The following is a 27,586-nucleotide window of genomic DNA, read 5'->3' on the forward strand; positions in this document are numbered from 1 at the left end:
ATAAGTAAATTTAGCAAGGTTACTGAGTACAAGGTCACTCTGCAAAAATAAATTGTATTTGAATATACCAGCTACTAGTAATTAGAAAGTGAATTTTTAAAAATAGAGAACACTTACTATAACATCAAAAACATGAATTACTTAGGAATAAATATTAAAAGGTGGGCAAGACCTCTACTCAGAAAACTAGCAAGATTACTGAAATTAAAAATGACTTAAATAAGTGGTAACCCCAGTTCATTCCTAATCAATATCATAGCGTGTGTGTGTGTGTGCACACGTGCACATGTGTGCATGTGTGTGTGTGACTTGTTCAGCCGACTCTAAAATTTATAATGGGCCAAGAATACCCATCTCTGATTCCTTCCTTCTCCATCAACAAACAGACCAGTAGAAATGGTGACTTGTTCTCACCTGCTGTTGTAGAAAGAACTGGTTATGACCGTGGTGGTGGTGTTGATTCATAATTTATAAAGGCTAAGAGAAAAAAGTTGGAGAACTTACTCTAACTGATATTCAAATGTAAAGGCTTCCAGAAGATAATGTAGGAGAGTATCTTTATGGCCTTGTGATTGGAAAAGCCCTCTTAAGACACAGAAAGCACAACTGCAAAGTTTAACAGCAATACATTGCACTACGTTAAGGTAGAACCCTTCATGAAAAGACATGGTGAGACTGCAAAGGCTGGCAACAGGGTGGGAGAAGATACTTGCCTAATTTATAACCAGTGAAGGATTTATATCCAGGATATAGAAAAAGCTCCTACAAATAATTAGAAAATGGTAGTCCAGTCTTGTCAGTGGGCAAGAAACTTAAACTATTGCACAAGAAGATAATCAAATGGCCCAAAACACGAAGAGCTCTTCAGTTATCAGGGAAATATAAATTAAAACATTTGAAAGATACCATTTCTCACCTGCCAGAATGACTAAAGTAAAAAGTGTTAGTGTAGATGTGGAGCAGTTGAAACTTTCACACCTCATTGGTTGAAATGTATTTGGCACAACCACTGTGTCCATTAAAATTGGTGTATGCATAACCTATAACTTAGCAAATTCACTCCTAGGTTTGTATCTAATGGAAATACAAGCATGTGTATAACAGAAGATATGAATAAGAGTGTAATAGTAGCATGATTCTAATAAACTAAAACTAGAAACAACATAAATGCCCATCTACAATGGAATTGATAAATAAGTTGTGGATATTCGTACAAAGGAATACTAAATATGTTTCTAGCAACAAAAGTGAACAAACTACTCCTATATGCAACAACACTGATGAATTTTACAAACATTATGTTGAGTGAAAGAAGCCAGACACAAAAGAAAATATATGGTATGAATCCATTTCTGTAAAGTTCAGAGACAGAGAAAACTGATTTGTAATGTTAGAAGAATAGTGTATCTTTGGGATGGAGGGAGGGGCTAATGATTAGGAAAGGTTACAAAGAGAGCTTCTCTTCACTGAACCTGTACAGTTGTGATTTGTGTGTATGTCATTTTTCAATATAAAGTTGTGTTCAAATGACATATGTAAAATATTTACCATAGTGTCTATCTCTTTGAAAATATTCAGTAATTGGCACTATTAACTATTCACTGTGGTTTGGTTCTCTGTGATGACAAGATCTAGGTCAGTGCTGTTCAGTATAACTCTGTGCAGCTATATAAATGTTCTGTATCTGCATTGTCTGGTTCAATCACCACTAGCCACATGTGGCTATTGAGCATTTGAAACATGACAAGTGTGACTGAGGAACTGATTTTTAAATTTTACTTATTTTTTATTAATTATAATTAAAAGTTAACTGCCCATATGTGGCTAATGGTTGTCATATTACATAGTGCAAGTCTAGGGTATTAATGTGAGGAATCAGTGACTGAAGGAGAATGGCAGTGAAGTTTATTTGAGTTGAACAAATCAAGCAGCTAAGAGGCCAGAGTGTCAGATGAATTGTACATCTGTATACTGAAAAATGCTCAGGGTAATGGCAAGACCTGATTGGGTGGGAGATTTTTAGCTAGGTTCTAAAGTCTTCAAAGAAGCATTTGGATAGAGAGGGGAAAAGTGTAATGGACCAGAAAAGAGGCTTTCTCCCAAAATAGGTTGTCAGAGATACTTAGGTAGAAATGTTTCTGAAGCACAGCTTAGGTAATCAAGAGCAATTGACAGAGTTTCAAGAAAGATGTGGTCAGCACCAGCAACAATGCTTCAGAGCAGAACTGTGCAATAAAACTAGTAAGGCGGTCGTTGGGGACCTGGGGAAGTACAGTTTGTTGCACTGGTGGGGAAGGAAGCTAGATCGCAGTAGTGGATGAAAAGTTAAAGCATGGCCAATTTTTAAAAAGCACCTCTGTGAGAACAGAAAGGAAGTGGTAGCTAGGGGGAGATGTGTCGTTTTGCTTTTATTTTACAAACAATGGGGAATTGAGCTTGAGGAAGGATATAAAAAGTGAAATTGCTTGGTGTGTGTTTGTTTAGTGTGTGGAAGAAATGTTGAGGCTTAGTACATACAGAGTCTGTGCGGTGAAGAGTAAGAGGCTAGATATGACAGTAAAAAGGTTGTGTCAGGTTTGAACAATCTTGAATAGCATTACAAAGAAATGTCGACTTTATTTAATAGTTCATGGAGAGCCAAGGCAGGTTTTAAACATCTGGATCTCCTCTAAGAGTCAATACTTTAGAACTTTTATTCTGGCAATAATACCAAGGACTATAGGCTAAAATGTGGCCAGCCTGAAGGCAGACAGATTGTCTTATCAGACAAGAAGAGCCTGAATTAGTAACAGCAATCATAGGATAAAAAGAGTTGATGAGTTTGAGATTATAGTTAAGAGGTGGAATGAGCACAATTTGTGATGGAATGTGGGACAATATGTATAGAACCTAGAGGTTTCCATCTGAGTTGACTAGGTAACTGGCAAATTTACGTTAAGAGCCCCAGATTTGGGTGAGTTATATAGCTGTGTTCAGATATGATTCACATACCGTACTACTTACCCATTTAAATTATACACTTCAGTGTTTTTGGTATATTCACAGAGTTGTGCAACCATCACCATAATCAATTTTAGTATATTCCCATTACTCTATAAAGAAACCCATACCCATCATCAATCCCTTCTTATTTTACTCCACTTCTTGCATCTACCCCAGCATTAGGCAACCACTGAACTACTATTGGTCTCTATGAATTTGCCTGTTCGGACATTTCATATAGATGGAATCATATAACATGTCGTCCCTTGTGATTAGCTTCTTTCACTTAGCATGTTTTCAGAGTTCATCCATGTAGAGATGACTTTTTGCTTTGTATTATATTCACCTCTTTGCACGTTTTATCTCTTCCACTGAAATATAAGTGCCTGAGGGGCAGAGACTTTTGTTATATATTCAAGAGCTGTATCTAGCACATATTTTTGTATTTAGTTATGACTTAGCAAATATTTGATACATCATAAACTAGAAGGTTAACTCAGTTGACCACAAAATTAAGTTAACCAGAGTGATCTGCTCCCACACATGCTTACCCACTGAGGTGTGTCTATATTTTCTGTCATGGAATAAGTAAGGTACCATGCCATTGGTTCTGGTTCTACCATTAACTCTGTGTGACCTTGGGCAAGTCATAATACTCTCTGGAAATACTTTCTTTATCTGAAAAGAGGGATAAAAATCCCTACCCCATCAGAACCTAAGGAATAATTAAGATAATTCAGCTGATGGGATTTGTATAGAGTTGGGGGGGTTCATCCACACAGCCTCTGAGAAAAAATGAATAAATGTTTGGCTGTTACCTAATTCGCCTGGGATAGGAGTAGATTTTTTTTTTTTTTTTTGGACCGGATTACGTATTTTGACCCCTTTTCAACCCCCATTTTCAAGGTTCTGGTTTTGTCTGTGGAACAGTGCTTCTTTGTCACCAACCTGGGGCATTTTACTTACCTCATGTTCTCTAGCTTTTCTCTCTGGAATACCTAAGACATTTATTTCTTAAGGACACTAACCAATAGACTATTTTGCATAGCTTCTTATCACTTCCCTTAATCCCTGTTTTCTTAAAAGTTTGCATGTAGTTGAATGCAAAAATATTAAAGTTTTAGAACCCACTCTTTCTGAAGCAAACAATTTATAAACGCAGTCCCCTCCTTCCCCCTCTTTTGGAGACTTGTTCCAGCTTTTATTTAGAAAACGTATACAAGGTTTGTATGTGTGTCATGTATCTAAATAAATAAAATAATTCTTGACTTCAAAGATCTCATAGCAGTTCAGTGGGAGGAGGCAGACATAATAAACAGATAATCACAGTATAGTGTGGAAAGTGCAGTAGCAGAGCTATGTACAGTGGTTAAGGGAGCATACCTGGAAGAAGTGATTGGGACACTGTTTTGAAGCCAGTATCACCTAGAATTTCTGCATTAACAAGCATAACAGAAGCAGCCAGATGGAGAGCCACGTGTGCTCTTTGAGCTTCACAACAACCTGGTGAGGCAGAGGTTTTTGACTCTCATTTTAGAGAGCAACCTACAGCTCAGAAAGGCTCAGTGAATGCTTCTTAAACACAGATTCTGGACTGAAGCGTCTGTGGCTGTCCCCTCCCCCTCCCACTACATTCATGCCCCTTAAGCAAAGATAGAAAGTACCCATGCAGAGTACTGCAGTGCCCTGCCATCTCCTCTCCTTTCGTTCATCTTAAGCAAAACTAAAATCTCTGATTCCCCTTTTGTGTGTCTAGCTGGCTTTCAGTGTCCTCGGTGCAGTGAGCATTCCAGGGCTGTAGCAGTAGTGAATATTGCTGATGTCATTGTTTGCCTTATTGGGATTTTGCTCTTTGTTTCACAGGGAGCTGTGATTGGTATAGACGATGAGGACGACAGCACCTTCACAATAACTGTTGATCAGAAAACCTTCCATTTCCAGGGTGAGCTGAAAGAAGAGATTCTCTCTCTTCATAGTTCCAACTACTTCTTTCCTTCTCTGTTGGGTTGTTTGCGGGATGACTTGAATGGTTTTGCAACTGAGTCTGCATGAATGAGCGAGCGCACAGGAACGTTCTGGATGAAGTGGTACTGCAGGTTAGGCAGGGATTTGTATCTGCAGTGGATACAGATCTGTTTGAAACGACTGTGGATCTGGCTGCAGTTGGAGATTAAAATTTTAAAGGATAAAAATCAGTGAAGGGAGAGTAATGGGCTGCTGCTGCTGCTGGCTTGTGTTTACAGAAGGTTGCTGATCTTCTTTACCAAGGAGTATGGGTCTGCTTCTGCATGAAGAGTCTAAAGACTAATTGTGAAGCTTGCAGTGTTTGTCTGTGTAAACTCAAAATGTAAATTAAATTGAAGCTAGAGGCAACCTTTGGTTTAAAGGTTTCGCTTTGCTTCAAGAACTACAAGTTTGCATTCATTTCATCTGCATTTCTGTGTCTTGTCTGCCAGCCGTCATTTCTCTGCTATCATCCTTTCTATAGTTAATAACACCAATGCCATCTGCCACTGCTATGTTTCGGCATTGCATGCTATGGTTCACCGGTAGAAAGGGTAAGGTACTGTATGATCATTCTCATTTCATCTTGCTTTGAAGACTGTAAAGCAAATAAAAGTTGATTTTAATGATCCTGTTATATATTAGGAGCACCTATTAGCTTTGTTAGTAATGTTTTTGTCATTTTGTCTATCCAGAGTAACCTCTATTTTATGTTTAAAGAAGTCCAAGAAACTTAGAAATGAGAAGCTTGGAGGCGTTAGCACTTTCTCTGAATTACAAGTGACAATAACACTGCAATAGATGCTAGATATACCAAGATAAGTAAATATTAAATAAATTAATAGCTTAAAAATGTTTTGGTTATGAAGTTTCACAGTGACCAGGTATGTTATGTGAGAGGTTCAGACAGTTGTCATTCTGTTCGGATAGTATAGTGCAGTTATTTTCATTGTCCTATTTAAGAAATTGACATGTAGAAATAAAAGATGCAGCTTATTTACAGTAAATACAGACTAATGTACTCAAAAGTGATATCACTAATGCTTTTAAGAAAAAGCATACTTAAAAATGTTTACGGTGTTTGGTCATATTCTTTATTTAGAGCTATTAAACTAACGATGCTGTCCTGAAATTTTCATAAAACGTCTAAGACATTTAAAATCTTATTATGAAAGCCCAAGGCCTTTATTTATTTTTCTTGCTTTTTAAAAATTTTATTAGTTTCAAGTATACAGTACATTGGTTAGACATTTATATAATTTATAAAACGATCCTCCTAATTGCTCCTTCTCTCCTCTGGCTCTCCACCTAGCCAATACATTAATGCTAACTGCATTCCCAAGGCATTTATTTTTAGGTTAAATATATAATACTGTTTATAAATTAAAGCAGATAATGCCCACACGCTGCAACTCTTTTCTTGAAAGAAGTTGAATACTTTAATGCGTTTCGAGTAATAGCTGCTGGATGCAGCAGGGAAAGGCTGCAGTATGGAATTCTCTCTGCTGCAGTTACTAAGGAGATGCCTTCTTTGGACTTCCAGAAGCTGTATTGTTTGCTCTTTAAAGGAGAGGAGACTCAGACCTCTAGAGCAAAGGCACCTCTATCTTCTGATTTACTTATAAATTATTTATGTTAAACTGATCTCCCCTTTAATAGTTCCAGATTTATGTGGCTTGCTTGTAAGAGAAACAATTCCTTTAATGAATTATTTAAATGACAGGGATAAATAAGGGTTATATGTATTTTTAAAATGGATTCTTAGTTCAGAGATTGACATATTTATTAGTTTATTTTCTACTGTGATAGTTATGGGAGTCTCAAGCAACATGATATTATCTAGCTTTTTCAAGAATTCGATAAGACTATTCTTGGCAATAATGAGAGTTATTTCACATTCATAAGTCCTTGCTTATAAGAAAATCTCTGAAAGTTTGATAAAAAATTCTCCATGTCTGATAGAGCTTATATTCTTGATTAAAATTGAAAGCAAGTTTGGTTGATATACATTAGCATATGTCTAAATGTATTGAAGTTTTTATTTAATATGCCAGAATTTTTTAAAGCAAATGAAATATCAACGGCTAGATCTATAAAACAAATTCTAGTTCTATCAACTATTAAAGGGAAAGCTAGAATTTGTTCAGATAACATTTATTTATTCAACATCTGTTTTTGACATTATTCTAAGTTCCGGGGATACAGTAGTAAACAAAACAGATAAAATTCCTTGCCTTCGTGGCATTTCTCCTCATCCATTCTGGTAGAGGAGAAAGCCAATAAACAAGATAAATTAGTAAAAATAATGGAGTGCTAAGTCCTAGGGAGAAAAAAAAAAGCAGAAAAGGAAAAAATGAAATAGAAGTGTGTGTGTGTGTGTGTGTGTGTGTGTGTGTGTGTGTGTGTGTGATGGTGGGAGTGAGGAGTTGATATTTTAGAGTGGCCAGGGAAAGAGTCATTGGGATGATGTCTTGTGGTGAAAGTGAGGGAACAAGCTCTGTGGCTTTGTTGGGGGAGGGCTAGGGGGGAAGTACATCATCCAGGCGGAGGGTACAGTAAATGCCAAAGAGTGTGCCTGCCATGTTCAAAGAACAACAAGAAGGCCAGCCATGGTTGGAGTGCAAATAACCATGGTGCAGGGGCAGTGGGAGATGAGGTATAAGAGGTAACAGGGAGGCTGGTCATGTGAGGCCTTATATGCCACGGTAAAAACATTGAATTTTATTGAAATGAGAAGCCATTAGAGGGTTTTAAGCAGATGAGTGACATGGTATGATTTTTTAACATTTATCACTCTGGCCTCTGTGTTGAGAATAAAATGCAGGAGGCAGGGACAAAAGCGGAGAAACTAATTAGAAAGCTATTGTAATCCATATGAGAGATGATGGTGGCTCCCATGGTAGCAGTGGGGGTAGGGAGGCAGTAAGAAGAGGTCAAATTGTATATGTGTGTTTAATTAACTTTACTGAGGTATAATTAACATGCAATAAGATGTACACATTGTAAAGCTCAGTGAGTATTGACAGATTTATTTGCTCATATGACTGCTACCACAATCAAGATATAGAACATTTCTATCACTCGCAAGATTACTTTAGTCTTTCAGTCAGTTCCTACTCCTAGCCCCTGGCTCCAGGCAACTGCTGATCTACTTTAACTACTGATTAGATTTTTCTTGCAGAGTTTCACATAAATGGGATGATACATTATATACTATCTTTTGTCTGGCTTTATTTTAGCTCAGCATAATGCTTTTAAGATTCACTCATGTTGTGTGTATTGGCAGTTTGTTCCTTTTATATTGCTAAGTAATAGTTTATTGTATGTTATTGTATTTATTTTGAAGGTTAACCTGTAGCATGTGAGAGAAAGATAGGAGTCCAGGTTGACACCAGAATTTTTGGCTTGAGCAACAAGAATGGAGTTGTCATTAACTGAGATAGGGAAGATTGCAAGAGGAGCCAGTTTGAGTGTGGGTGAGGGGTGTTGGTAAGGGATGTGGGCATCAGGAGCTTGTCCTTGGACATGCTTATAAACAAGGCGCCTATCAAACATCCAGATGGAGGTGTCAAGTAGACAGTTGAAGTGCGGAGATCAGGAGAAAAGTTCATGCTGGAGAAATAAATATGAAAGTCTTTGGCATATAGATGGCATTTAAAGTTATGAGAATTTGAGAGTAAGGGTAAAGAGAAAAGAGAAGAGGTCCAAGTAATGAGCACTGGTGCATTCCAGCATTTGTTTAGAGGGCACAGACATGAGGCAGGACTAGCAAAAGAGGTTGAAAGCAAATGGAAGGAAAATGTGGTACCCTGAAAGCAAGAGTGAAATTGTATCTAGGAGGAAAGAGGCATCAGCAAAGTGTCAAGTGCGCCTTCCTGATAGATCAAGTTGAGGGCTAAGAAATGATCACAGGATTTAACAATTAAGAGTCCATTTGTAACCTTAAGAAGAGCCCTTTTAAGATCACAGACAGTGCTTTCAAGTTCTGTAAAGGGAAGGTCAAAAATACAGCACTAGCTGGAGGGAAGAATGATAACAAGGGAGTTTTTGTTTTGTTTTAAATAAGAGAAATAATATGTTTCTATGCTATTGTCAGTGATTCAATAAGGAGGAAAAGTTGATGGTGCAAGGGAGGGGAGAATTGTTGGATCAGAGTCTCTGAGAAGGCAAGAGAGGATGGGACCTAATACACAAGTGGGTGGAGGTAGCATTGCCTTTGGCTACGAGCTTGGACAGTAGAAATAGGAAAGAAGGTCAAGTGTTTGGAAATAATATGTAATTGGGTTGTTACCCATCACCTTCATTTCCACTATGGGTTGAATCTTCAGCTGTCCTACATATCCTCTATTCTGAAACCTCATTTATTTATAATAAAGAGGATTGGTGCCAGGAAGAGAATAAACTTCCCTGAAGCAATAGGTTATTTATTTTTACAGTGATTCACAGTTCTGGTAACTTGATATTTCAGAATATCTCCAGTTGTAAAGAGATGCCAATAAACTTTCAAAACAAAGTCAGCTTAAATTACTTCAGTTTTGAAAAGGCAATAATTGAAATTATAATTCTAGCATGTTAGGGCTTTAAAAAGGTTTGTAAACTACAACTTTCTTCTGTCCTTTTTTAGAGATATTAAAAAAGAAAATAGTTGCCAATTTAGCTTATAAATTGGTTATTTTTTCTTTTGAATAAGGGCAAAAAAAAAAAAAAGATCCCTTGTCCTATCTGTTAGCTAAAGTTGTTTGCATATATAGGTTCTGGACTAGACATTGGGTGGAAAGCAGCTTTGGTTTTATACTGTCTATTGAGTTCAAACATTTATTGTGTGTAGTATGTGTACTCCCTGTGCTCAGAACTGAGGATATGTAGGTAAATAAGACATGAACAATGATGTCAAGTGATTTTAAGGAAGTAATTATAATGTAATGTGAAACATGCTATAGTAGTAAAAATATGTATAGGGCACTGAAATAATAGGCAATCAAAAGAGTAAAGCTTTTCTTGTTACCAAATAATTCTTTTTATAATAATCAACATTAAAAATCATACTAGCTCTGAAATTTCAAGTTGTTCAGAAATATATAATGTAAAAACTGTGTCTTAGTGGAAGTCACCGGTGGCTCGCTGATAGCTAACTTTTTCAACTCAGTCCATTAGAGCTCACACATTTATTAAAATGCAGAATTACTACATATCAGCCCAGTGGTGAAGAAAAGTGTTTAATTCAGAAAAGTTATATCGATCAAGTATATTAGGGGCAGCATTGCTCCTACTGCATTAACATCAATCAACTCAGGATAGTATGTCTCATCATTAATCATTCAGAAGAATAGACAGTACATCATTAGACTAAACCATGGTCGAAGCTTGTGTTTTCTGCTTTAAAAACAGCCATTTCATCATTATCATTAATAAAAAGATTCCATTATCTTCTGTTCATTATTGACTTTAAAAAAGTTTCCTGCTGCAGTTTTATATTTTTGATTTTTCCATGACAACCCCTTTTAAAATAAAAACAAGTAAATAACCATTTAGACTTCATGTAAGGGAAGTAAATCAGGTATAACTAATTCTCTAATTAGATGTTATAAATATAATAGGTGTTAGTGGGGAAATGCCACTGAATTTATATATTGGGAGTTTTTTGTGTTGTAGGATTGAATCTCACTGGTGTACATTTCCTCTTCGTAATTTGCTTTCTGTTCAAGATCCTTCTGGAATATTTGAAATTATAATTTTTCCCAAGCTTAACCAATGTGGATGTTTGGCTTAGTAAGTAGCTATTAGGGTAGATATTTAGTTTTATTTTTTTCTTTTTATCCCACCATTTTCTTTTCCATAATTTCTAAGTAGTAAAATTAATACCTGCTCATTGTAGAAATTTAGGAATATATAGAATAGTACAAAAATACCAGTAATCATTCATGTTCCTGCCACCCCAAAATAATTATTAATAACATGCTTATGGATTACCTTCTGATCCTTGAGTTGTTTTGGGGGGGTGTGTATTTTAAAAAATTGAGTCATTCTGTGTAAATTAAGTTTTCAGATTTTTAAATTTAAAATATTATGAACATTTCCCTATGAAACTAAAAGTTTTAAATTCTAAGATTTTAATAGTTAAATAATATTCCATTTTGTGAAATTTTATTTAACCATTTTTTAAACCACTCATCTATTTTAAAGGTTTTTTTCCTGTTTAAAATAATATTTTATTGAAGTCTTTGTACATAAACCATTAGGATAAATTCATAAAAGAATTTGTCAGAACAAAAGACATATTTTTAATATTCCTGAAGCAATCCTCCCTAATTACTTTTAAGAAAAATTGCTGATTTTTACTCCCATCTGCTTCATCAAACTCGTGGGTATTTAGTACTATCATTTTAAAAGAATGCCAAACCACTGTCCCCCACCCAAAACAAAATTATTTTAATGTATTTATTTCTTGTTTGGTGACTTGTTCATTTCTTTGTCCATTTTTGGTGGTGGTGGTGGTGGTGGTGTGCATATCTTTTTTTAAATATCTTTTTTGAAAGGGCATAGGGAATAGTCTTCGACTTATTCATTAACTACTATCTGAGAAGTTGCTAATATATATTGTTAAGTAATCTTTTTACCCTATTTGAAAACACATTGCTTGGTACCTGTTAATGTGAAGAGTAAATTATGATATACAAAGAAAAGAATTTTCCTACTTTAGCATATAATGTGTACCTCAAAATATGCATGAAAGTAGACTATATGAATTGAACAAAGACTTGCTGGTTATAAGGGGGATTTATTCTTATCACAGTTACAAAGCCCTTAATGACACCTTGCCTTTCAGACATAATATTCGTAAGATGTATTCATACATTTTATTACTTTACTTCATAAATGAACGTGAGGACAATGGGCCAAATCTTAAGGAATTTCCCATTGATGATAAAGATGTACTGTTTTCAGCATGCTTAATGGTTTCTCATCATATTATGTTTATAAGATTTGTTTATTATCACTCCTATTGACACTTTAATTCTTATTTTTCTTCTAATCAAAAGAGTAGCATAATAGAGTGCAAAATATATTAAAATGGTGTAAAACATTCATTTGTTGCCAGATAGAAGAAACGTCTAAATTTTCTCTGAGGAGTTAGTGTATATTAAAGTACAGATTATATGAATGTTCAGTAGGCAAGTACTACTTATGTAAAATGTAATCTCATGCCTTGAGAAACTTTGGCAATTCAAAACTAAGTTGAGAGACAATTAATTAAGTATTACATTCTGTATACCCTTATGACTGTAATAGGAGTACAGGGAAGGAAATGATAACAATAGTTAGATTTCCCATTGTTTTCAAACTTCTAATAAAAGCATATTACATATGCAGTCTTATTTAGAAGCCCAAATGTGAGACAGAAAAAAATATAATTGCTCTGACGTCAGAAGATAGATAGCTTAGAGCCCTGCCCAGGTAGCCCCTAGCACCTTTGAGAAAATAGCAGTATTCAATTTCTTTCATTCATTCATTCATGTCAATAAATATTTGAATGCTTACTGTATACCAGGCCTCAGGCTAGTTTTTGAGTATAAAGTAGTGAGCAAAGCAAAATGCCTATCCTCAAGCATCTCACATTTTGAAAATTATTATTCTGGAGGAGGTTTCCTGGTTGCCCAATTTCAAGTAGTTCTCTGACCCCAGATTAAATATACCTGAGTTAAAGCCCTATCTCCTGATAATGCCTAGACTGCACTCACCCTTAGTTTTACTTTTAGACAGCTATTTGGTGAATTCTCTAAGAAAATGTTCACATCTGCCAAGGTCATCTTTGTCTTTCCAGCCTCCTTCATTAACTTTACATGCAGTCTATGAACATTCGTTCTGATGATCATGATTTAATAAATGTACATGACATGTAACATTGGTCCAGCATATAAATCCAAGTTGTATTTCATCATTGCATTTTCTCAATATTAAATTTGGACAGTTTGACTAATACCCTTGAAAAAGAATTAGAATTCAAATAAACCATAAAGAACCTGCATCTGTGTTATGTTGCTAGCTTTATGAGGGCATCTGCCTTGGGTGACTGCCTTGTGGGAGAAATCGAGATCATATAAAAGAGAATTGAGCTGAGTCCTTGTATATGGGTGATTTAAGTCAAGTGGAGATTGGTGTCAGTGAGATTTTTTTTATCTTGAAGAGGGTGATTGCAAATCTTTTCTGGAGAAGGTGATTATGTTCTAGAAGTGAGCACCTGATGAATAAGAGAAAGAAGTGGGGAAGAGAGGAAGCAAACACTTATTAAGGGTGTAGTTAGTGTTGCGCTAGGTACTGTAATCCTCATGTTTATTTGATAGATATTTTTATTTCCATTTTATAGATAAGGAAACTGAAGCTTTAATCCAAGGAACATGTATAAGAAGTGGCCAAGCCTGGATTCAAACCCATGCTGTTTTCATTGCATGGTGTTGCTTGTTAATGCCTTTCCTTCCTTGTTACCCTAACTTCTCTTTTAGTCACACTTGTAACTTAACTTTTAGAAATTAGTCATTATGCCTTAGCTTCTTTGCAGCTCTGGCTTCACTGCTGTTTTCTCTTCTAAACAGTACAGCATGCTTCCTACTTTGATAGTAGTTAGTATTTTCATGCTATCATGTGGTTTGGTTGTCAGAGTTTCTCCTGTGCTCAGTGTATCCAAGTTCATAGTTGTCACTGCGTGGGGGCCCAGGGGAGGTAAGAGAACCTGGGACATTGATCAGAAGAGACTAGTGTGAATCATGGCAGGTAGCATGAGGTGAGCAATCTGTCACCAACTATGAGAGAGGGTTGGAAGACTGGCCAAAGAAAGGCTCAGGAATGTTTCCTGTGTGGATTTAAAGGGCAGGGAGTCAAATATGGTCAACCTACTATACCCTCTTTAATTTTAATATGTCAACTGAGGGAGCATACCCAAGTTGCTGAGGAAAACAAAACAAACATATTTTCTCAATTTTATTCCTCTTATGCAGAGGAAGTCCTGTCTACATAGGAAGCCTAAAATGAAGATGGCAATACTGACCTCTAGAATTGTGAGATCAAAGAAAATGCATATAAATACTCAACGTGATGCCTGGCAAATAGCAAGCCTCAAAAGATAGTAACTGTTGCTATTAATTATTTTCATTTTACAAAGTTGCTGAAGATTATGGTGCTGCTGTTTCTGGGATTCCTTTCTCTTATTTTTTCAGCCTAGGGTTTGGGCTGGAAGTAACCCAAATTAGGTTCTTGAAAATGGCACATACTGAGCATGGTACCAGGGATACAAAGCTGATTCCCGACTATTCAGGGAGCTTTCAGTTTAATAGGAATGACTGGGGGGATATTTACTAGTAAAATAATAATGAGGATAGCAACTGGGTGCGGGTTCTGTACCAAAGGCTTACTTGAAGTTTCTCATTTAACTCTTTCAAACAATCCCGAGAGACAGTTATGAAGAAACTGAGGCATGGTATGCTAAATCACTTATTCAGGGTACATATTTTGGGACAGGTAATTACAGTACAATGTAAATATTATAGAGTGTTATGGATATGTAGAAGAGAGAACTGGCGGAGGCAGGGAAAGCTTCACGAAAGAGATGATTTTGATGGCAGGTTTTGAAGAATGAAAAAGAGATGGGGGATAGGCATAGATAGAAGCAAAAGGAATGAACATTTACCCAACTTCAGAAGAAGGAGAAACACATTCCAGGTAAAGGGAAGTTATATGCAAAAACTTGAAAGTATGTAAAAGGATGACTTAAGTTTGAGAAATGTAAGAAGTGTAGATATTTTAGAATAGTACATGGGAAATGAGAAGGAGGAGGCTTGAGTTTGGTCTGGAACTAGACTGGTGATCAAAGGTCATTCACATACCAGAATGAGAAATTAAAACACCTTTTTTTAAAATATAAATTAGAGTGAGGCATTGGGTATTTTTGTCAGGGAAAGGTCATTGTCACATTTGTGGCTCAGCAGGAACTTTGGGAGCTGTTTGTGGAACGCTTCGGAGAGAAGTGGAATTGGAGTAAGCCCAGTTTGGAGCTTACTTCAGAGGTTCTGGAGAGAGGTAATGAGGTCTTGAACAAAGGCAGTAAAAGTGCCCCAGAGAGGATAAATACAAAAGATATATGTATAACAAACAGAATTTGGCAACTAGCTGCACATAAGAGGATAGAATAAAAGAAGTTCGGAATCATCTGTGACTTTCTTGCAGAGTAATGGGAGGATGGTGGCAATTCTTTGAGATATATTGAGGACTATATATTTTTCACTGCTGTGACACTGGGCCCTGCGTGATATGGACGTGTATGCCCTCAATAAATATTTTGTTGAATAAAAGTATAACTTTGGATTATTTCAGTGATAAATATAATTATTTAGGAAAAATATGTTCAGTTGTTCCACTGGAAAAAAAGCTTCAGAGATTCAGATCCCTGAGAAAATAATCTTCATTTAAAAAGAGTCACAGACCAGGGATTTAGGCTTGAAAAGATGTACTAAGATATGTAGGAGGCAGTGTCTGACTTTTACTTGCACAGGTATACTCTGAGTTTTTAATGGAAAGATTATGCTTAGAAAAGACTATTAGAAGTATGTAAATTTATGCTTGACCCTGGTCTCTGTGTGGAATTTTCGAGCCATCTTGCAGAACTTTTGAATGTGAACCAAATTGAGTCTTTTCCTTTTAGGAATCTACATGTTTCGGTTAATGAGATACATTGAGGTCATACCATAAATGCATGGAACTTTGAATGGCTACTTTCCTCTGTGTATGATTTTGTAACATCACGCATTGATCATTGCAGATCATTCGTACATGGACACATTTTATTATGTGACATTTTTTTAAAAAATTACATTTGTTGATGTTGTTTCAAACTCATCAGAATAGGCTTTAAGTTTTGAGACTCTGTGAAGGTCATGGTGGCTGTTGAATATAAGTTTTCTAAAATTCTAATGTTTTCTTGAAAGCCCAAATTGGCAAACAAACAAACGAAAATTGTTAATTTTCCTCAAAATGAGAAGGTCACTTTGGTCGTTTGTAGGAAAATGTCTGCCAAATACTCCAGTGCGAATAATGTAGTTTGTCATTTGTCCTTTCAGCTAAAAGTGATGTTCCATGAGAAAAGTTAATTCATAACTCAGACAATTGCACGAGTGCTTTTCCCTGAGATAATCATTTTTGGTATGCAACAGAAGTGCTTTATGCATACTTCTCATTTGTCATGAAGACTATTTGAAAAGCATATACTCAAGAGTTGAGATTTAAGAGTATTCTTAAGTGAAATAGGAATTTAGGAATTTTTTTTCCCCCTGAAAGTACATGGCAGTGAAGAATACAGTGACTACCGTTCAGTTTAGTGCCATTACCTCCATTTGTGCTAAGGTGCCAGTAGTTTTAACCACCATTGATTGCTCTTCCACTATCAGTGCAGATGCCAACACAGTGAAAAACACAGATAACATCTTAATGTTATCTTGAAAATAGTTTTGCCATAGGGACCCCCTGGCCTCAATGTCCCCCTATTGTTACATATCTTATATCACTTGATTTTTCCAGCAGACCAGTGAGGTAGTTAATGATATTAACCGCTTTTGAAATTTATGGATGCAACTCAGGTTTTAAGTGCTGTCCTCCTGAGGTCACACAAGTAGTGTAACTAAGCCTTGAACCCAAGTTTTCCAACTAGAGTTTTGGCTCTTGTTCTTTCTATTTCATATACTAACTCCAAAGTGTGAAAAGGTTTATATTGTTCTCTCTTAAGAAGGACTTTGTCGAGCAGAAGAGCATGGGATGAGGCTTATTTAACAGGGCCTGGGTTGATTGAAGCCTAGGCACTCCGTTTTTATTTGCTGCTTTCTAGGTACTATGTCATTGCAAAAGAGTAAACTTTTCTGTTTATTCTGAAAAATAAGGATAATAATACCTATCATATGTAGTTGTTGTGAGGATTAATTAGTTAATACATGTTAAATGTTTAGAGACATGGGTCAGACCGTGCTGACGCAAATTAAGTGCTCAGTAGAGTTAGCTTTTATTATTTACACAGAAACAAGACTCAGGCATTTCAGCTGAGGGAACAACCTGAATCATGTGAATAGTAAGTACAGTGTAACTGAAATGTAGTGCTTCATGGAGGAGTCTGTTGGGAATTAAGATAAGAAAGGCAGATTTGGACCCTGAGTATTGCTGGCCTAGATCTATAAACTGTTGCTCAGAGTTGTGCCCTTAATACCTAAGACAGTGACTAGTACACGGCATATATTTATATGCTATCAGAGTATTGAAATATTTGAATAAATTTAAGGGAGGAGAGATCAGTTCCTCTTATCATGGGTGACATATGTGGATAAGGTGACATTTTAGCATAGCCCAGAAGAATGAATAGGATTCTAATAAGCAGACATTAGAAGCTGTTAGAATGGATGAAGATAACCAACCTCTCACTAAACAATGTACTACCCAACCAAGTGATTTTACTTTTCAGGAGACTGAATTACTTGAGATCATAGACTGTCTTGTCTTTGTGCATATCTCTAACATAATACCTGATATGTCTTGGGGCTCCATAGATACTTGAGCATTGTCTCAGCACATCATCTCGTAAATATTGTTTTTGCATAATATTTTCATTTCACAATAACTTTCAGAGAAAAGGAGGCATTCCTGATTATAGAGGCTAATTCTTTTTTACTTTAATTGCAAAACAGGCAGTAATTTATTCATAGTTGTTGTATGCCTTATATAGGAGAAGAAAATGTGACTAAGAACAGATTCCTAAGCGGTGGATCAGGAATAGCAAAGTATAGGAGTTTAAGAAACTTATCTTAATATCTAGCTCAAATATGCATAATATAGGGAATGTGAATAGATATGTAATAAAAGAGCTAAGATTATAGAATCCTGAAAATATAACTATTTTACTTACTGGTTGGATATTGTTTTTCTTTCTGTGTGCTTTATACTGTTTTCATATAAACTAGACATTATTGGAAATGACCAGTAATCCTTTCTCTATTTTCTCTGGCTTATCATTTATTAGATTATTAATAGAATATGTTTTCTCTTAAGGCAGTGTGGGATAATAACATTGATATTTTAGTATATGTCAGGCACTGTGGTAAATATTGTACAGATTATCTCATTTAAATCTCACAACAGCCTTGTAAGGTCTAGGTACTATTATCTTCCCGATGGTTAATGTTATCATCCTCAGATTATAGATAAAAAGAGTAAACCTCAGAGAGTTTAAATAACTTGCTCAAGGACTGGGTGAATAAGGGCAAAAGTAGGTATCAGAGCCAACCTTCTTAGCCTTTATCCTATACTGCTTAAGAGATGCTGAAAAGCAGTAGTTTTGTAGGGTGTTGGAGTGGCTTAGAGTGGTGTTTTCCAAACTGGATCGCAATCAATTAGTGGATTGTGAATCCTGTTTAGTGGGCCAAGATCAGCATTTTTAAAAAGTGAAATACACACAGAGAAAATATGGCATGTAGTAAAAGCAAACATTATTTTGTGAAACGAATGTTCCAATACTATATGTATATGTGTATGAGCACACATACGTGTATACGTATTTGTGAACTGGATCATGTTATAAAATGTATTTAATTGTGGGTCATAGCGAAACAAAATTTGAAACTTACTCAGAGAATGGAAAGAGAACTTGAAAAATGTAATGAAGAAGAGAGGTAGGTGCTAGAGAAAAAATTCTAGAGCTAAACTGAATGTATAAATGACTATAAAAAGAGGGAGGAAAAGTTAACCTGTTTTTATATATTTGAGGAACATAAATGTACTATTTGCAAGTAGTTTTCACTAATTAAATTGGGCTCTTTGAGCAGGGATTCTGAATTAGTATCTTTAATTTTACTTCTAGAGAGCTGCCTCTTCATGTGGTTTGTTAATTGTGTATATCATTACTGTATTTGTATTTCTCCCATGAACAAATAATTTATTATGATTGACTAACAACCACACATCTAATTGGTGCTTCATATACGAAGATATTTTTCCTATTAGATCTACTAGGGTTTGTTTATTGGCTCATGGGAGAATGGGAGAAAGTAGGCTAGGTTAGTTAGTCTTTCCTTGACTTTTATGACCTTGACATTTTTAAAGATTATAGGTTAATTGTTTTGTATGATGTTCTTCAGTTTGCTCTTTTTTCTGGCGTTTCTTTATGATTTGATTTACTTACATATCTTTGGCCTAAAGATCACAAAAGTGATGCTGTGTTCTTATTTCAATTTGTCCCCCTACTGACAACCTTTATTTTGATCACCTGATTAAATAGTATCCGTCAGGCTTTTGCTATTAAATTTTATCTTTTCCCTTCTTAATATTTTGTGGGAAAGTATTTCAAAGCTATGCCAATATTCCATTCTTCATTAAACTTATAATACATATATCAGTAATAGCTAATGGTTTCCTGTTTTACTCAATAGATCATAAATCTTTACTATCATTATTTCTTTTGATGCTTAAATTGTCCTTGACCGGCCGGCTGGATTCCCATTAAACTTTGTGTGTTTTTTGACATATCCCTATCATTCTCTGAGCATTTCCTTTCCTGTTCTCTGGCCTGTGTACACACGCATGCACACATTTATGTTCTAGGCTCATTTTCTACTTTCCGTCTCTTAGTTTTGGAATCAACAATTTTCCTAAGGAGGCCTATTTCCTTTTAATGGAGCATAGTATTTAGAAATCAACATTTTGTACTAGGCATCTAGGCCCTCTCAAAGCTAAGAAATATATGAATGTTATGTGTGTGAGTGTGTGTATGTATGTACACACATGTGCATCCATATTCATATTTCTATATGTGTTTATTATATATATTGAAAACCATGAGTTTATAATATCTTCGTTTCCAATTGATAACACCCCAGAAATCACTTTTCTCTCTTACCATATTTGTCCAATGGTGGGAAACCCTTTATTCTTCTTCTTCTATTTACTTATTTAATCAGATCTTCTAGATGTAATTAGTTTTTTGGGCTCTGACTCCTTGTCCTGGACTTTTCCACTGTGTAGGTTCCCTCCTCATCCTGCTTCAGGCTTTGATGCCTCATGCCATGTTGTCCCTTGGCATGATGTACATATGCCTTCTTCATCCTGCTTAGGTTGTGATGTCCTGAACTGGATCATCCACCCATTTGGTACAATACTTTTAACTAGACCACAGAGATCATTTGATTTTTCCCTCTAATGCCACTTTTCTTTTCCAGGGTTTAATCCATGATTCCACATTGCATTTAGTTATGACAGTTCCTTATTCTTGTCTTTCATGACCTTGACTTTTTTGATGAATATTAACTATTTTGTAAAATGTCTCTCAATTTGGGCTTATCTGATGTTTTCTCATTATTAGAACGAGATTGTGTATTTTTGTCAAGAATGTAACAGAAGTGATGCTGTTTCCTTCTCAGCAGATTGTATTGAGGGGTATGTGATATCAATAAATTTATTACTGATGATGTTAACCTCGATCACTGGATTAAGGTGGTGTCTGCAGATTTCTTGATCATAAAATTACTATTTCTCTTTATAATTGACAAATACTGTAGGGGAGATACATTCAGACCCTGCTAATATCTTGTTTCTCCTTAGACTTTTGCCCACTGATTTTAGCTATCGATATGCCATTAGTGGATCTTACCTATACTTATGTTGTAGTGTTTGTCTAATGGTAATTTTTTAATTTCTCTCATTCTTTCTATACTATGAATTGTAATTCTGAAGGAAGAGCTGTGGCGCCGTCTCCATTTGTTTACTTATTCAATTATTTATGTCACTATTGGACTCTTGGATTTCTTTTTATTCTATGAGTTACAATCCGCTACTATCATTTATTCTGTTGCTAGGATTTTTAGACATCGGCCATTGGAGCTCTTTCAGGTTGGCTCCTGTTTCATTTTGACATGCCCTATTTTTTTTTCAAGCACTTGTTTCCTCCTCATATTAGTATTGCTAGAAGTTTATCAATTTCATTAGTTATTTCAGGTAACCAACTTTGGGCTTTATTGATATATATATATATTTTATGTTTTCTGTTTGATTAATGTATGTTGCTTATCTTTTTTTTTCCTGCTCATTTTGAACTTAATTTCCTGTTTTTAGCCTTTTTTCTTTTCTAGATACGTATGGCTATAAATTTCTCTTTTTGTATTGCTTTAAACTGCATTCTTGAACAAGTTTCAATATGTCATGTTCTTATTTATGCAGTGCCAAATATTTTCCAATTTCTAGTGAGATATTTTTCTCTGACCGATGGATTATTTAATAATGTTTTATTTTTAATTTTCCAAACATTTGAATATTTTCTAATTTATACATTTTAAACTGACTTCTAGCTTGAATTTTTACTGTGAATAGCTGGGTGTGATTTCAGTCCTTTGAAATTTGTTGAAACTTGTTTTAGGGTCCATTATATGGTCAATTTTTAGAAATGTTCCATGTGCTGCAAAGAATGTCTGTTTTACATTTGTTGTGTTCAGTGTTCTAGGTAGGCTCAGTGGATCAAATATTCATCATGGATTATTAAAATTTCTAGGTCCTTACTGATTTTTGTTTGGTGAGCTATTGGTTAATGAGCAAGATGTATTAAAATCTCCCACTGTGGTTGTGGTGGTGTTTTGTATATTTTTCCTTATATTTTGTAAGTTTCAGCCATTCGAAAACATGTTATTCGTTATATGTAAATTTACATTTGTTATTATCTTCCTAATGACTTGAACCTCTTGTATTTACAAAGTGAGCCTCTTGATCTCCTTTTGTGGTAAAGTCTCTTTTATGTGATTTTAATTACATCACTTTTTTCTGATGAGTGTCTATGGTATATCTTTTTCTATACTCTTATTTTCAATAATTCTGAATCCTTATATTTAATAAGTGCCTCTTGCAAGCATCATATAAAATCTTGTTTTAAAAACTTTCTCTTTTAATCAGAGCATTTACTTTATTTATGGTTAATTATTGATGTTTCTAATATTAAAAATTTATCATCTTACCATGCATTTTCTTTTTTTCTTACATATTGTTTCTTTTTTCTCCTGTCTTGTCATTTTTGGATTGAGTGTTCTTTCATTATTGAATTTTTTTTTTTTTTTATTTTGGAGGTTACACACTTAAAAATACTTTTTAGTGATGACTAAAAATTATAGCATGAATCCTCCAGTTGTCAAAATTTAATGTTAATTGGCAATTTTGTCTTCTCAATGAGCATATTTTAGAATTCTTTGACTCCATTTTACCTTTCCCGATTTATTTGCAATTGTTTCGTATTTTAATTTTGGATATATTTATTTAAAAGTCAGAAGATGTTATTATGTGCAGTCAATATTCATTTAGTTTTACCCATGCACTTATCATTTTTGTTGCTCTACATTCATTTCTGCTTCTACCACCTTCCATTAGACATTATTCCTTGTGCATGGAGGATACCTTTTCAGATTTTAATGAGTGTCTGCTGGTATTCTCTGTTTTTTGATGGTCTGAAAATGACTTATTTCATCTTAATTCCTGAAGGATATTTTTCACTGAATTCTAGATTGAAATTTTTTTCTTTCAGTCATTAAATATAGTGCTCTCTTGTCTTCTGGTTCCCTTGTTTCTTTTGAGACTTTAGCTCCATTTAACTGTTGCTTCTTTAAGAGTAATTTTTCTCCGCCATCCCCATTCCTGGCTATTTTTAAGATATTTCCTGTGTCTTTGGTTTTCAGTAAATTTTGCTGGGATGAGCTTAGCTGTGGATTTTTTTAATTTTTTTTTTTTTTTTTTACTCTTCAGAATTCTTAGGATTTCTGAAATCTGCGGCTTAATGTCTTTTATTTGTTTTGAAAAATTCTCAACCAGATAGTGCTTCTTTTCCTTTCTCTCTTTTGTCTCTTACAGATATTCCAATTACATTCATGTTACACCCTCTCGCTCTCTGTGTTGCTTACCTTTCTATATTTTCTATCCCTTTGACTGTCTTTTGTTCTGATGTGTTTCTTCTGCTTTCTTTCACTTCTCTAAGTGTATCTTTATTTGATCCAATCTGCCATTAAACGCATTAATTTTGCTTCTTATATTTTTCAACTTTAGAATTTACATTTAATTATTTTAAAAATCTTTATCAGTGGTTCCATAGTGTAGCAGTTAGCGTGCCTGCTTTACACGTAGAAGGTCCTGGGTTTGCGCCCCAGTGGAGCCATGGACCATGGTCTACGGCCATGCCACCCTGAACGTGCCTGATGTCTGATCTCGGAAGCTAAGCTGAGTGGGCCTGGTTAGTGCTTGGATGGGAGACTGCCTAGGAAGACTAGGTGCTGTAGGCATAAATAATAATAATAAATAGACAAACATAAATAGAATAAAAATATATATCATTTATAAAATAGTGTCTAAGTTCCTGTCAAAGTTTTCAGTCTTTGTCGAATGTGTTACGCATAGTTACTTTTAAAATGTAGGGTTGTTTGTTCAGACATCTAGAGTTCCTATTGATCTGTTTCTCTTGTTTCTCATTTATGTGTGGTTTTGTCTCATTGTATCCTTGGTTATCTTTGCTTATGTGCTAGACATTATATTTAAAAATTATTTATATAAATGATTTAGCAGCTAAGGTATTCCTCCTACAGAAAAGATTTTCATTTGCTTTTGTTAGCTAGGTGTTGAGAGTCACTAACAACATGAGGTTCTTTTAATTCATTTTAGGCATCGTGATTTTTCTGAGCTTCCCAGATGACTAAGTAGTTGTCTGAAATTAGACTGTTGTCTCTCACAATACACCACAATTAACTCAGAATGGATCAAGGACCTGGATATAAGACATGAAACAATAAATTGCATAGATGAAAACATAGGCACTTAACTCATGGACCTTGGACTTAGAGAGGATTTTATGAATTTGACCTCAAAGGGAAGGGAAGTAAAAGCAAAAATAAATGAATGGGACTACATCAAACTAAAAAGCTTTTGCACAGCAAAAGAAACTGCCAACAGGGCAAAGAGACAGCAATCTGAATGTAAGAATATATTTGCAGACAATTCTGTTTTGTTTTTAATACCTTATTCTTACACACCTTTGAGGACCCAATCAGAACATGACCTTTTTTCTAGATTCCCTATGGTTGGTGGGCCATGATCTCTAACTTTTTGCCTTTATGGGGCTTTTTATTTTTATTTTTAAATAGACTTTCTCTTTAAAGCAATTTTAGGTTCTCAGAAAAATTAAGCAGAAAGTACATAGAGTTCCCATATACCTCCTGCTCAAAAATACTGACAAAACTTTTAAGTACACTGCTTAGTTTAGAACAACTCTCCTGAAATTTATAATACTCCCAGGAGAAAAGTGGCCCTAAATACCTGGCTTATTTCCTAGATGTTTGTCTTCCCCTAGATCTTGGCCTGTTAACTCTTTACTACTTTGTTGTTTTCTGATGCCGTCAATCAGTATTTTTAAATAATTATTCCAGCTTTTCTAGTTGTTTTCAGTGGGTAGGTAGCCTACAATTATTGAACAAAATTATTCCCTTTGTTGTAAATTGCTGCAAATAGATTGGATATTTGGAAACGATAGAAGGGCGATCCTATTAAGGAATTGACACAACTCAAAGTCTTTTCTATTAGCATCATGGTTTAAAACTTTTACTTTCAATACTGTAGAGCTATATTGTAGAAAATAAGATTTTAATTTTTATAATCTTTTATTCCAGCTCGTGATGCTGACGAGCGAGAGAAGTGGATCCATGCCTTAGAAGAAACAATTCTACGACATACCCTTCAGCTTCAAGTAAGAGTCTTTACCTGGCTTCTGGATGGATAGTTCATTAGTTTTCTTGTTTTCTGTCTTTGTGTGTGTATGTGTGTGTGTGTGTGTGTGTGTGTGTGTGTGTGTGTGTGTGTGTGTTTTAATAACTGATATGATGTAATGAAAACTTAATTTCTGAGTTGCTTATTCTTAACTTTGCAGTGTTATACAGTATAGTCATTTTCTTCTGCTTTCTATAGGGTAAAATACTGAATTTTGTCTAGAAACAAAACTGCAAAGCAATTTTGAAAGTGAAATGCTATGTTAAAATGTGCCAGATTCCTTTTTTAAATTTAGTATTTATAGTTGATTATTGATATAAGCAAATTATATAACAATGCATTGATAATAGATAAGTATTGAGAGTTGACCTACTTTTCCTGTTAAAGTATTTGGCCATTAACACATGTGTCGGGTGGTACCCTTTAGGATGAAAGTGAAAGAAAAAGCCCAAACTGGTTTAAGAAAAGAAGCAAATCTGGCTTAGGAGTGGTTTGAGGTAGGCACTTAAATAATGCCTTGAGGACCCAGCTCCCCCATCTCCATTTCTCAGTTCCAGTTTTTCTGGGTTGGCTTCATTTTTAATTAGGTTCTCCCTTTATCGTGGTAAGATGGTTGCAGCAATTTCAGCCTACCCTCATTGAAACTCCAAGTCTATAGGAGGCTACTATTCTTTCTGGTCTGTGATAGGATTAATAGGTTAGTACTGATCACCTTAGCTTCTGTCATTTTCCCAATCCTGATCAATCGCAGTCTCACAGTCAGTCATATGCTTCACTCCTGGAGCTGAGATGTTATCTACTTTTCCAGAAACACATTACCGATAGGGTAGGAGACTGTCCCTTGACCCCCAGCAAAGTCAGAATAGAGAACAAAAGATGCTGGGTGACAGAAGCACCAATGTTTACCCTGCCAGGCCAAAGATAGTTTCCTACGTGTATTCTCCAATGAAAGAGCTTATACTGTGGCATGTAGAGAGTTTGTTTTGATTATAGGATTATAGAAAACAGATGTTTTATAACTCTATTTATCTTTGTCCTATACCAGGAACTGAATAGATTAGACAAGGTAGTATAGGGTATCTCAGGTCCTACAAGATTGTGAGCTCCTCATCACTTGAAAGTGTTCAGATAGAGGTTTAAAAAACATTAGATGAGGCTGTGATTATTAAGAAACTAAGAAGTAACTATAAGTTGAACCAGGAGATCTATAAGTTACTGTTGGGCTATGCAACTTTAAAAGCAACTTCATAATTTCTATAGGTTTCTTTTTAAATTAGGCAGTTTTATAAATGACTGTAGCATCATTTCAGCAAATTTGTGATCCAGTGGGAAATGTTTTATTCTTGTTTAAAAATTTTTTTTTCAATTAGTTGACATTCATATGAAGATAAATGTTTTAAGAATCATATTAAATGAAATGTGGCAGATGAGGTTCCTTCTACAGTTTGTTAGACTGACATTCAAGTCTATGATCTATTTTCAGATTGCTCTTCTAAACATTTCTGCCACTATATCTCTATATAAACCTTCTACTAGAGTACTGCTGCTTCCTTGCTTTCCTCTGAACACATCTTTTCATTTCTGATCTCCACATTCTTGCTCATGGTGTTCTCTCTCACTGAAATGCTATCTGCCTCCACTCTGCCTTTCACATACTACTTACTTTCTTCAAAGCCCTGTTCAGAACCAACCTCTTCTATGGAGCCTCCCCTGACTTACTCCTCTCTGGCTCCCAATTCAAAATGATCTCTTTGCTTTGAATGCCACATTCATTGCACAATTCACTAAGTCCTTATCCTATTCTTAATTGTTTATCTTTAAATATATATATAGCTCCTACCTCTTCAGTTAGGATGTAGATTCCTTAAGGTCACATACCTAATTTGATTCAATTTTGGAATTTATGAGCTTTTGCTAAGAAGAGAATTTAACATGTCTTTGGGAATAACAGAAAGAAAAAAAAATAACTTTGGGAAGTCAGATTATGATAGCTTTGATATTTTAAAATACATGTAATACAAAAGAGTGAGTTCTTTATATATTTTTCTAAAGTTAATGTATGCAGAGGAAAGGGCATTTGGAAATATGTAATTAAACGTTAATTTGACTGAAAAAAAGGCAAAGATTCTGTTCCTAGAGATAGTGAAGTGTGGTGAAGAACCTGACTCTGGTGCTACCACTTACACTTAAATCTTGACATTGAACTTATTCTGAGTTCCAGCACTCTCCTCTATAAAATGATGAGAATAAAAGTACCTACTTTGTAGGGTTGTTTTGACCATTAAATGAGTTAAATACAAGTTTGTTGAAATAATGCCTAGCTTTATAGGAACCTGATCAATGTTAGCTGCCATTACTAATACTACTCTTACCATTCCCACTCCCAGAACTTGGCATTCTAAATAACACTCAATAATGGTTAGTTAAATGAAGAAATTATTGAAGGAATTTACAAACAGATGATATATAGGTTGTTTCTTCATTGTTGTTTATTGAGTGCTCTGAGATGTATTCTACGCTCTTTCCTATAATGGCTATATGTCTAACTGGGTAACTAAGATTAATAGAAAGTTTTTGAGTACTTTTCATGAATGTTAAGCTACTTCACTAAAGATTAGCTTTTAAATATACATTTTAATTTCTCAATATGTACAGATTTGTTTACTACGATTGTATTGTTTCCCCAGCCTCATTAGATTTTATTTTTGTATCATGTAGAAAAATAAATGTTTTGTTTTTCTCCCTTGAGGCTCTTGGTTTCCCAAAGGAAATGATTGCAATATAGATGTGTCACCTC

At 35.0% G+C, this 27,586-nt stretch overlaps 1 protein-coding gene across 9 annotated transcripts in view; it reads left to right on the forward strand.

Annotated features, from left to right (window-relative positions):
- The window catches only part of OSBPL9 (oxysterol binding protein like 9), a 112,479-nt gene that overhangs the window by 29,472 nt on the left and 55,421 nt on the right, over positions 1 to 27,586 (forward strand). For 7 of the 9 annotated variants that reach the window (XM_016120267.2, XM_016120271.2, XM_016120268.2 and 4 more), the window contains exons 3-4: positions 4,846 to 4,924; positions 24,693 to 24,769. In XM_016120267.2, coding sequence (XP_015975753.1) covers positions 4,846 to 4,924; positions 24,693 to 24,769 — 156 coding nt within the window. The remainder of the gene's footprint in view (positions 1 to 4,845; positions 4,925 to 24,692; positions 24,770 to 27,586) is intronic. The other 2 variants (XM_036233903.1, XM_016120279.2) reach the window with 1 other exon arrangement.

Source organism: Rousettus aegyptiacus, unplaced genomic scaffold (genome assembly GCF_014176215.1).
Source record: "Rousettus aegyptiacus isolate mRouAeg1 unplaced genomic scaffold, mRouAeg1.p scaffold_m13_p_1, whole genome shotgun sequence".
NCBI lineage: Eukaryota > Metazoa > Chordata > Mammalia > Chiroptera > Pteropodidae > Rousettus > Rousettus aegyptiacus.